Source organism: Enhydra lutris, unplaced genomic scaffold, assembly GCF_002288905.1.
Source record: "Enhydra lutris kenyoni isolate GAN:26980312 unplaced genomic scaffold, ASM228890v2 scaffoldscaffold45, whole genome shotgun sequence".
Taxonomy (NCBI): domain Eukaryota; kingdom Metazoa; phylum Chordata; class Mammalia; order Carnivora; family Mustelidae; genus Enhydra; species Enhydra lutris.
In genome coordinates, this window is record NW_019154129.1 from 13581926 (window position 1) to 13593149 (window position 11224).

The following is an 11224-nucleotide window of genomic DNA, read 5'->3' on the forward strand; positions in this document are numbered from 1 at the left end:
CCGGCCGCGGGGAGCATGGGAGTTGGTGGTCCTCCCCATGAGCCGCGGTCTCCCTTCTAGAGCTTCGACCCAGGAAAATCCAGGGCAATTTACGGGATTGCTGACCAGCTGGAGAGGACCAGGTGCAGCCGGCGGCAGGTGTGCGGGATGCATGGGCTTCCGTCCCCGTAGCGGCGTGCTGCAGTCCGTAAAACCGGGTTGGAAACACATTCGTAATTAAGAGAAAATGACCTGGGGACGCCTGGGTGGCTCAGTTGGTTGGACGACTGCCTTCGGCTCAGGTCATGATCCCGGAGTCCCGGGATCGAGTCCCGCATCGGGCTCCCAGCTCCATGGGGAGTCTGCTTCTCCCTCTGACCTTCTCCTCGCTCATGCTCTCTCTCACTGTCTCTCTCTCAAATAAATAAATAAAATCTTAAAAAAAAAAAAAAGATAAAATGACCTGGATCATCCCAGTTTTCTGAATATGAAAAATATCATAGGGGCGCCTGGGTGGCTCAGTGGGTTGAGCCTCTGCCTTCGGCTCAGGTCATGATCTCAGGGTCCTGGAATGGAGCCCCGCATGGGCTCTCTGCTCAGCAAGGAGCCTGCTTCCCCACCCTCCCCTGCCTGCTTGTGACCTCTCTCTCTGTCAAAGAAATAAATAAAATCTTAAAAAAGAAAATTATAGACATATCTAGATGAGTTACTGGAAATATCTGTAATATATTTTTCATAATCAGTATGTATTTATTTCAATGAACATGAATTACCCTTTTTTTTTTTTCAGCTTGAAGACCAATACATTCATTATGTTTGGAAGGAAGTGTATAGTCATCCTATTTACCTTTTTTTTTTTTTTATAGGGGAGGGGAGGAGAAGGAGGGTAGAGGGAGAGAATCTTAAGCATACTCCACGCCCAGTGGGGCTCCATCTCATGGCCCTGAGATGGTGACCTGAGCTGAACAGATGGAGCCTCACAGGTACGCTGACTCTTGACTCAGAGCCCCCTTCGCTCTATAATGAAGACCCCCCACACGCACAGAGTGCAGAGACCGAGCGCTTACGTCACTCTGTGATCTCTAAGGATCTTCTGCTCTAACATCTGAGGGAACCACTCTTCACAGGAACACATCAGCTCTCCTCCTGTTTGCCGACACTGTCTCTCCCAGATGGGAGAACCGGTCACTGACCCAGTGTCAGGTCTTGCCAGCACCACGACCTCCCCTATCTCCTCTCCATTAAGGCTGTGGTGGCCTCCTTGCCAGCCTTTCAGAGCCCACGTTGGACGTTTCCAGTCGGTTCCCTTCATGGTGCCTAAGGGCTTTGTAAAATGAGGCTAACCCTGTCCCTCATCTGTGTAAATCCTTCCCCAGCCTCCCACTCCCCATCATGAGCCTGAAATCCTCCCTATGGGCTCCAAGCCCCCAGACCCAGAGCCACTGCCCACCATGTACTGCCAGCGGCCAGGACAGCAGGGACAGCAGGCCCAGCCGCACCAAGTCGCCCCTGGCCAGGCCCCTGTCCCCCTCACGCCTTCTTCACTCTGCCTCCAGGGGGCGCCCCACCACCAACTCCTCGGGCGTTCTTGTCAACTGACCACCAGCCCACCAAGGGGATGACCCAGAGCCACAGGAAAGGAGAAACGTGGTGGGGAGCGGGAATCTATTTAAATATCAAATGAAGACAAAGGAACGTTTCAAACGATGGTTACAGAATATAAATGTAACAACCGCGCTGGAGGGAAACAGGGATAACCTAGCGAGGAGCTGGGCCAGGAGGGGGCTGAGGAACTCCCTTTGCCTAGAGGGGTTCATAGATACAGGCTAAATTTGGGAAAATGATGTTAAAAAACGTAAGGCCTCTGGTCTCAACTTTTTAGAAATAATCCGTCTGTTTCCTTTGCCTGATGGCAGTTTTCACAAAACAAAGACCACGCGAGGTGAAGGAGGCTGAACGAAGCCTTTCCTGTTGGGGGGCCTCCAGGGGTGACACCCAGGTGAATGGAGGGGAGGGGCTCAGGGGCCCAGGAATCTCAGCCCCCAAAACACCCCCAGAAGGAACATGGTAGGGGTATCATACACTTCTATCGGGATCTGCCTGCCATACTGCAGGCCTGCACCCTCCCCAGCAGAACCCCTGGCAGCCACAAACACAGGCCCCCATGAGGGGTGGGGGAAGCTGTCAGGTGGTGGGCTTCCTGGAGGAGGCGAGCCTCCTGATGATCCGGCACCAGCAGGCTGAAGCCTCCTGGGAACAAGCCTGGGAGGGACGATCAGGGAGGGGCCAGAAAGCCTGCCCAGGGGCTCAGGCCTGGGGGTCCCACTGTCCCCCTTTCAGGCCAGGAGCAGCAGGAAGGAGAAAACTCAGAGACCCTACCTAGTCTCTGGGCCAGTGATGGCTCTCCAGGCGGAGGGGCTGGGGTCCTGGGAAAGAGCCCTGGGAGGGCTGGTGGGGTTGCAAGTGGGGTCTCAAAGGACCACAGAAGGGTTTAAAACCGGTCCATAATGGGAACTAGCCTATAGCTTCTTTGATCCTTTTTGAGTTTGTTTTTTTTTTTCTGTTTATAAAAGTAATTTATACTTGATTTGGAAAACATTACACAACGTCTGAGAGTGAAAATCAGTTGCAACTGGGTCCCCAGCAGAAGTCACAGCCAAGTTCACTGACCCAGTAAGGGCATACCCGTGTTTGTCAGAGTTACAGGAGCGTGTTGGGCATGACGGCATCTGCGGTGGGCTCCTCCCCCACCACCTCGGTCCTGGGGGCAGACTGCCCTGCCAACTTTCCATCTTCTTTTCCATCTGGAAGAGAAGGGAGTGGGTCAGTCTGGTGTCCAAGGAAAAGGGCAGCGGGGGTGGGGGGCAACCCAGGGCCTGAAGCTCTCAGCTCAGCTGGGGGATGTTGTGGGATGCTACCGGCTGACTTTCAGAAATCAGAGCTGATTTCAGAGACATGCTCCCCATGGCCACCAGCCCAGGGACAAAGAGGCTGTTAAAGTCATTTCCAGGGAACTTTGGGCCAGATCTGGGCTGAGAACAAGAAAGCCACTGCTACCCCCACCACCCGGCCTGGAATGGTGTAAGAGGTGGGAAGTCTGGGGACCAGGCCTGGAGGTAGACGCAAGGCGACAGGCTGACAGGGCTGTTCACTGCCCAAGAGCACCTGCCTAGGGGAGTCAGTGGGGCTGAAACATAGTCCTAGCTCTGCCCTCCAGCCCTCTAGCTGCGGACGGGTGGTAATTCCTGCCAAGGGGCCATGGCGGGTGGGTGGGGCCCACGTGGTCCAAGAGCCCAGGCAGGTCTGAGACGGGGTGGAAGGGACCAGGGTATGGCCCACCCCCCAGCTCCGGGAGGAGAAGAACAGACTCTGGCCTGACGTTCCCTGCTCCACCCTCTGCGGTGACCAGCTGGTGGCCTCAGAGAGGTGACTTAGCTCCGTGAGCCCCGCCTCCCCACAGATCATGGGTCCCGCTCCCTCCACCCCTAGGACTGGTGGGAGGCAGCAGGCGGACTCGAGGGCGCACTGGGAGCAGGACTGGCCAGCAGGAACACTGAAGGGTGAGCTGGATGGGCTGTGGCGGGGCCTCCAGCTCTGGGGGGATGGGGTCCCCCGACTCCTTGAGCGTGGCTCCCGTCTAGCAGTTGAGGGAAGCTGAGGGCTCCCTTGGGTCCCCCGAAACTCCAGGGGAAGCCATGGTGCTCCCTCCCCTAGGACTTCAGACCACTCACTCCTACCCTTCCATCAGCGCGTGGGGCCCCCTGCACTGCCCCGGCTGAGTGCCCTGGCTGGCTCCAAGGGGGCCACCTGTTCACAGGCAGCAAATGGTGGTTTTATGATCCCCGTCTCCTCAGGGCCCAGCAGACCCCACTTCCAGCTGGGAAGAAACCCAGCTCATCTCTTCCCCAGCCACTGGGCATCCCCTCCCTTGAGCACCCCTCAGGACCCCACGCTCAAAGAATGAATCCATGTTCCAGGGTCACCTGCAGCAAGCCGCGTGGGGCGTGGGGGGCCCGCCTGGGGCCTCAGAGACACAAAAACACATAGACACATAAGAGCAGAATGGACAGAAATAGGCCAAGGACCTACACAGACACACCTGGAGGGACACACAAGCTCACCCTCCCAGGCCAATCCACACACAGACACACGTGTGTGGAGGCCTACAGACACACAGACCAGAGCCTACAGACACGCAGGCCAGAGCCAGCCCAGCCTCCAGATCCCAGGCTCCCAGGTGTCAGGGGACTTCCGGCCCCAGAAAGGTCTTCCTCACACCGTGCACGCTATGACCTCCCGGGGCCTCACCTATGTCCGGCTTGCTGCGTTTCTGCTCAGGCTCCTGGGGGGGCGCCTCGATGGCCCTCTGAGCCTCAGGATGGATCTTGAGGAGGGCTCTGGCGAGGGTGGCAGGGGCAGGCACCCCCAGGGACATGACGCAGTGCACTCCTTTGCGCTTGGCCCCTGCCACCTTGGCACTGTCCTTAGAGGCTGTCAGCAGGACCAGTTTGGAGAACTTTCTGGGCTTCCTGGGTGCAGCAGGGACGACATCTGTGCTTGGCTGAGAGGACTCTGGGGACGTCTCCTGGCCAGACTTCACACTCTCGCCCTCCTGCTCGCTGGGCTCTGGCAGGGGCATTCTGGGATGATGGGTTGTCCCTGCGACCACGCTCAGGACCCAGCAAGTGGAGTTCTCGTCCTCCTCCTCCTCCTCCCTGCTCGGGAAGCTGGCAGTCCAGGGGCTCCGTCCTAAGGAAGGAGGCAAAATCCATGAAGTGCAGAGCCAGGAGTTGGGTCGAGGGGGTTCCAGAGCCCAACCCCACACAGGACCTGGTGTGCCTCATCCAGGATGACAGTAACTGGCCTTCCTGAGCACCAAGCTTCATAGACCAGCACGCGGGTCATGGGCTCAGGTCCCACCCACACCCTCCCAGGATACCCGATGACCCTCCTCCTGACACTGTGTCACAGGGAGACCGAGCTGGGCACCCGCGGGCACTCTGCAGACCACAAAGGGGACGCCTGGCTCTGAGAGGCAGGACTGTCTGGACTCACAACCTGATCTGTCCCCCAGCCTGGGCTGGAGGCCCCAGACCACACAGCACTCGAGAGATGCCGGGACGCCCAGAGGGCAGTGACCTTGTACCTGAGCCGGGGCTGGCACTGCCTCAGCTGGGAGGAGACGGGACGGTAGAGGTGTGCAGAGAATCCACAGTCACTCCAGGATCCCTGACTTCTGGGCTGGAGAAGCAGAAAGGATGTATTACAGGGGCCCCTGGCAGGGCAGTGTGGAGTGGACTTCTGTCTGGTGGGGGCACCTGAGTGGTGGGCAGATGGCAGGGTCTTTCTCAGCGTACAGTGTTAGCCCAGAAACAAGACCTCATCCTTAGCAGGCATCTCCCCTGCCCTTCTTGGCACCCTGGCAACGGCAAGGCTCACAGATACCTACCTACCCCCGACCCAGTTTATCAACCCGGTTTACGGTCCTCACTGTTTCCTGGAACCCTTCCCAACACACATGGCCTGAGGGGGCCATGCCCTGATTTCCAAAGTTTTCCAAGACCCCATCCGTGAGAGGAGTCAGGGGTGTGATTAGGGTGCCTTGTCCCCTGCAAGCGCTCATCTCCAGTCCCTTGGCCACTAGACATAAAAGCAGAGATCTCTTGGGCTGTGACAGATATGGAGACCCACCCCAGGAAGTGGGTGAGCCCTCAAGGAAATCCACCTGGTAACGGGTCACCTGACCAAGGTACCCCTGGGATCAGTGTCTCTGTATCCCTCTTGTCCCCAGCCCCCGAGTTCAACCCTGGGACAAGCCAACCTCTGCTTCCCCAGCATAGTCCTTCCCTGCCCTGCCCATCCTGTCCCCCAGTGTGACATAGCAGTCCTGGAGGAACGTGGGGACCAGCCGCAGAAAAGACACAGCCAAAGCCTCCCCTGCTAGAGCCGCTCTGGGCAGAAAAGTTGATGGCAGAAGCCCCAGCCCAGGCTGTCCGACCCAACCCACACACAGATCGGCTTCAGTGCACATCTTCTGGAGCCAGCCCACTCTTCCGGCTTGCAGGCTCCCCCTGGACCTGGGGATGCAAGCCCGTAGTGTTGGACCCCTTCTTCACACCGTATACAAACATTAACTTTAAAATACTCTTAAGGAAAAAAAGGAGAGAGAGGAGTAAATCTTCATTACATTAAAGCAGGCAAAGCTTTCTCCAACATGACATGAAAAGTACATGCCAAAGAAAAAGAGATAAACCGCACCCTACCAAACTTTAACACTTTTGTGGGAGGACACCAGAGGACACCATCCAGAGGCTCAAGACAGCCCACAGAGTGGGAAAGAATTTTTGCAACTCCTATTTCTGATGAGGGAATTGTATGTGGAATTTATGAAGAACTCTTACAACTCAGTAACAAAAAGATCAATAACCCAATTTAAAAATGGGCAAAAGCTCTGAATAAGCCTTTCTCTGAAGAAGAAATACAAAGGGCCAGTAAGCATATGCAATGCTCAATGTCGTTAGTCATGAGAGGAACACCGGGTAAAACCACTATGACATACAGCTTCACACCACCAGGATGAACATAATAAAACGAACACACACACACACCCGACAAAACAAGTGTTGGTTTGGATGAGGAGAAACTAGAAGCCTCTTACACTAATGATAGGGATGTCAGCGGCTTCTCGAAACACTGAGCACAAAGTTAGCATGTGACCCAGCAATTCCATTCCAAGTACGTGAGTAAGGGAACCAGAATCAAGTGTCCACATAAGCGGCGCCTGGGTGGCTCAGTGGGTTAAAGCCTCTGCCTTCGGCTCAGGTCATGATCCCAGGGTCCTGGGATCGAGCCCCGCATCGGGCTTTCTGTTCAGCAGAGAGCCTGCTTCCCTTCCTCTCTCTCTGCCTGCCTCTCTGCCTACTTGTGATCTCTGTGTGTCAAATAAATAAATAAAATCTTAAAAAAAAAAAAGTGTCCACATAAACACCTGTCCACGAGGGACCCCTGGGTGGTGCAGTCATTTAAGCATCTGACTCCTGGTTTGGGCTGCAGTTATGATCTCGGGATCGTGAGATTGAGCCCCATTTTGGGCTCTGTGCTCAGAGCAGAGTCTGCTTGGAATTCCCTCTCATTCTCCTTCTGCCCCTCTCCCCTGCACTCCCCCCCCCCGAAATAAATAAAATCTTAAAAAAAAGTTTGTTAGGGGTACCTGGGTGGCTCAGTCAGTTAAGTGTCTACCTTTGGCTCAGGTCATGATCCCAGGACTCTGGGATCAAGTCCCGCATTAAGTCCCTGCTGAGCAGGGAGCCCTTCTTCCTCTCCCACTCCCCCTGCTTGTGCTCTCTCTCTCTCTCTCTCTCTAATAAATAAATAAATAATCTTTTAAAAAGTTGTACATGAATGTTCACAGCAGTATTAGTCACTGTCACCAGAAAGTGGAAACAATTCAATTACCCATCAACACCTGAGTGGATAAAAGATGGTCTATCCATACAATCGAATATTGTTTGGCAATTAAAAAAAAGTATGCTACAACATGGGTGAACCTTTAAAAGATTACGCTGAGTCAAAGAGGACAGTCATTAAAGACCATGTAGCATAGGATTCCATGTACATAAAATGACCTAGAGACCAGACAATCCGTAGAGTGGAACTATCCGTCCTTGGAGACAGTAGCTGTGTGGTGGGCTGGGGGCGGGGGGATGGGGGAGCAGGAGAATGAGGAGTGGCTGCCAGCAGGGAGAGCTTCTTCTCAAACTGACCGTGGCGATGGTTGCGCAATTTTATGAATACATCAAAAGCGGCTGAATTGTACCTGGTGAGAGAGGGAGCTCCACGGGATGGGAATTAGCTCCATAAAACTGTTAGATATTAGGAAAAAGGGAAATGAAGTCTACAACCAGTGGTCTCCCAACTTCACCATACCTAAGGATCACTGGGGTTCTTGGGACAAATGCACACTCTGGAACCACTCCCCCTACCACCCCAACTCGAGGTGTCTGGAGATGGGCTTGAGAACCCATTTTTTTTTTTTTAAACCAATACCCCATTTGGCTCTGATACTTCGAGAACCATAGGCCCTTCCCGTGGGAAGTCTGTAATTGCTAGTTCATGGGTTGAACTTTTGTCCATCTCTCCATGAACAGGAGTAGACATGTTCTTCTGGCTGGATCAGCCTCTTTTCTGGAGTCATCCTTCTAGCAATTTTCTAGGTGTGGAGGGAAGACCTGAAAGGTATCTATTTTAAACCTAATATATGTATTTTTGAAAGCTAAATTTCACTCAGTGAAAGCTCCCTGAAGGAACAGAATTTTTATTCTTTAGTAAGAAAATAAAATAAAAATAAAACCCAGGGGTCACAACCCTGAGATCATGACCTGAGCTGAGATCCAGAGTTGGACACTTAACCAACTGAGCCACCCAGGCACCCCGAATTAACAGAGTTTTTTTTAAAAGCGATGTAGAAATGAATTAAAAAGAGCAAAGGTATTAATAGTACACTCCCCTCACTTGACACCCTCCAACTGTGAAATTCCATGGTTTGAAATCACCATTGACCTCCAGTCACCCACTCATCCTAACCTGATGTCATGACATGGGTCTGCACAAAGCCGACCCAGAAGTGTCAAGATGGCTCAGTGTGAACATCAAATCATACAACGTTAGGAACTGGCAGGAGGCCCTGAGACACTGTGAAGCAGAATCATGGCTTAATGGTCCTAATCCCTGGAACCTACAGGGCAAAGTCTTCAGATGGCGTGAAAGTTACTGAAGCAGGAGAGCAGCTTGGATGACCCTGGTGGGTCCAATTGCAAGGGTCCTAAAAAATACAAGAGGAAGGCAGAAGACGGAAGGAGAAAGCAGGATGGAAGCAGGGTCAGAGAGCCTGGATGGTGCAGTCTTTGAAGGAGGAGGGAGGGGGGAGTGGCAGGCTTCCTCCTGAGGCATCCAGGAGGAAGAAGACTAAGGAGCACATTGTCTCTCCTGGAGCTTCCGGGAAGGAACACAGCTCAATGGGTACCTGGTTTTGACCCCATGAGACTCACGTCAGACTTCAGACTTCCAGAACTATAAGACTGTTACAAAGCTGTGTCACTTAAGGCCACTATATCTGAGATTATTTGTTACAGCAGCAATAGGTAACTAATACAAAGTCCGATCCCTTGTTCCTGAGGCTCTGGAAGGCGTGAACCCTGCCTGGCCACTGACGAGGGCTCAAGAGAAGTACCTCCACACATATGGGAGGAAAATGCCACCTACATCCACCAGCATCTGTGTCCTCACCACGACCACAAACCTCTTACCCTCTCCTGGCTGGTTCCCCATGTATCATGGGAACAGTGGCGAATTTGGCAAGGGTTCTGAATAGCAGGTAGGCAAGGGGATGCTGTTAGCCAACTCCTGGGGGTGCCGGCAGCTGTGCCCCAGATCATCGCTGTCCCACGCGGCTCCAGAGGACTGTCTGTGACTGGGCTGCTGGTGGGATGATGGGACCACTCAGGTGCTTCAGTACACATCCTTACAGGGAGAGTCTCAAGGCAGCAGTGATCCAAAAAAGGTCAAGGGCTGCTAGTCTGTGGTACACAGGGGAGACCCTGCCCACCGTGGGAATTTCAGGTAATGCCCCCTCCTTCCCCTCAGCGCCCTGGCCCTTGGGCAGCTGTACTCCTCACACATTGTAATTTGTCATCAGACCTGTCCATGCGGCACCCAAATGGCCCCTCCCCCACGGTTAGTACCACCACCTCGTCAGCAAGCCTCGGGGGGGTCCCCCCCGCCCCAATATCTCACAACTCCAACTGCCAGAGTGGGACGAAGCTGAGGGTGGCTGCTGGGAGGGGGGCAGTACTGGGTGTGGTCAAGGAAAGGCAGACCAGTGCTGGCACCCTTGACTGGGGGCGTCAGGGCTCAGTCCCGAGTGGGGTGGGATGGGGGAAGGAAGAGCCAGGAAGAAGGAGGAGGCCTGAGCTCCCGGACGCAGAGCCGGGTGACCCCCCTCCCAGCATCAGCAGCCCTCGGGACCCCCGGGAGGGCCGGGCAGGCCGTGGGACCCGGGACCCTCCCTGGCCCGCTGGGGCCCGTCTCACCGGGCACGGCTGGGCGGCGGCGGCAGCAAAGCCCTCCCTCTCCGGCGACCGAACCGCAGCAGGTCCCGCAGCCTCCGGCTTGGGGACACGCCTCGGTTCGGGCCGTCACCTCAAGCTGGGGTCACCGAGCGAGCATGCGCAGCAGGGCTGGGCGGGGGCATTCCTTGGGCGAATTTCGATGCTCCGGGTCTTCGCCGCGAGGAGCCGAACTGGCGCCCGGACCAATCCGCGTGCGGGGGCGGGGTCACAGCTCGCATAGGGGGCGGGAGCAACCCGGGATTGGACGGCAGCGCCCGGGGGCGGAGCGCCAGCGAGCTGCCGGCCAGGAATCCAGCGCTGGGCGGGGCTCTCCCAGCATCAGAGGGTGGCTTTGACTGAGACCCCGGGATTCTCCCGGGGTTTGACGCCTGCTAGCGGCGAAGGAAATCAGAGCTTTCTTTCTTTTTTTTTTTTTTTAAAGATTTTTTATTTATTTATTTGACAGAGAGAGATCACAAGCAGGCAGAGAGGCAGGCAGAGAGAGAGGAGGAAGCAGGTTCTCTGCTGAGCAGAGAGCCCGATGCGGGGCTCGATCCCAGGACCCTGAGATCATGACCTGAGCCGAAGGCAGCGGCTTAACCCACTGAGCCACCCAGGCGCCCCAGAGCTTTCGTTTAAAGGCCTCGATCGCGCCTGTCACTTGACTGAGCGAGCGCAGGCGGTCATGCTCAGTGAAACTACTGGCTCCTCTCAGTCCAACATCCTTGACTCAGCATCCTCACCACCGGTCCCTCCCTCGCCCACCAGCCCCTCCCTTGCCCTTCGGTCCAGCCCCTCCTCCCTGGCCTACCCGTCCCTCCTCCCTGGCCCACTGTTCCCTCCCTCGCCCACCAGCCCCTCCTCCCTGGTCCACCGGTCCCTCCCTCGCCCACCGGTCCAGCCCCACCCACAGCTCCCAGGCGCCGGACGCTTGTCGTTCTCCGACCACCTAGTGCGGTGGGGACCCAGACTACAGCGCGGAGCTGTTTTCCTGGACGCTCGGCGGGAGGCGGCCTGAGCGGCCCCAGCATCAGCTCAACTACCGCCAGGTGGCTCCTGGCCGGCCCCAGGTGCGGGGACGGCCCCGCCTCCATTCCGCACGGCTCCCGGCCCCTCCGCTCACCGCGACCCTCCCCAGC

General features: G+C 55.7%; 1 protein-coding gene across 1 annotated transcript; it reads right to left on the reverse strand.

Moving 5' to 3' along the window:
- Window positions 1–2000: 2000 nt before the first annotated feature.
- LOC111156178 (FLYWCH family member 2) lies at window positions 2001–9322 on the reverse strand. The gene is made up of 4 exons (XM_022516893.1): window positions 9285–9322; window positions 5126–5220; window positions 4288–4728; window positions 2001–2783 (listed from the first exon to the last, which is right to left on the reverse strand). The coding sequence occupies exons 3-4, from the start codon at window positions 4616–4618 to the stop codon at window positions 2680–2682; spliced, it is 435 nt and encodes a 144-aa protein (XP_022372601.1). The 5' UTR covers window positions 4619–4728; window positions 5126–5220; window positions 9285–9322; the 3' UTR covers window positions 2001–2679.
- Window positions 9323–11224: the final 1902 nt, after the last annotated feature.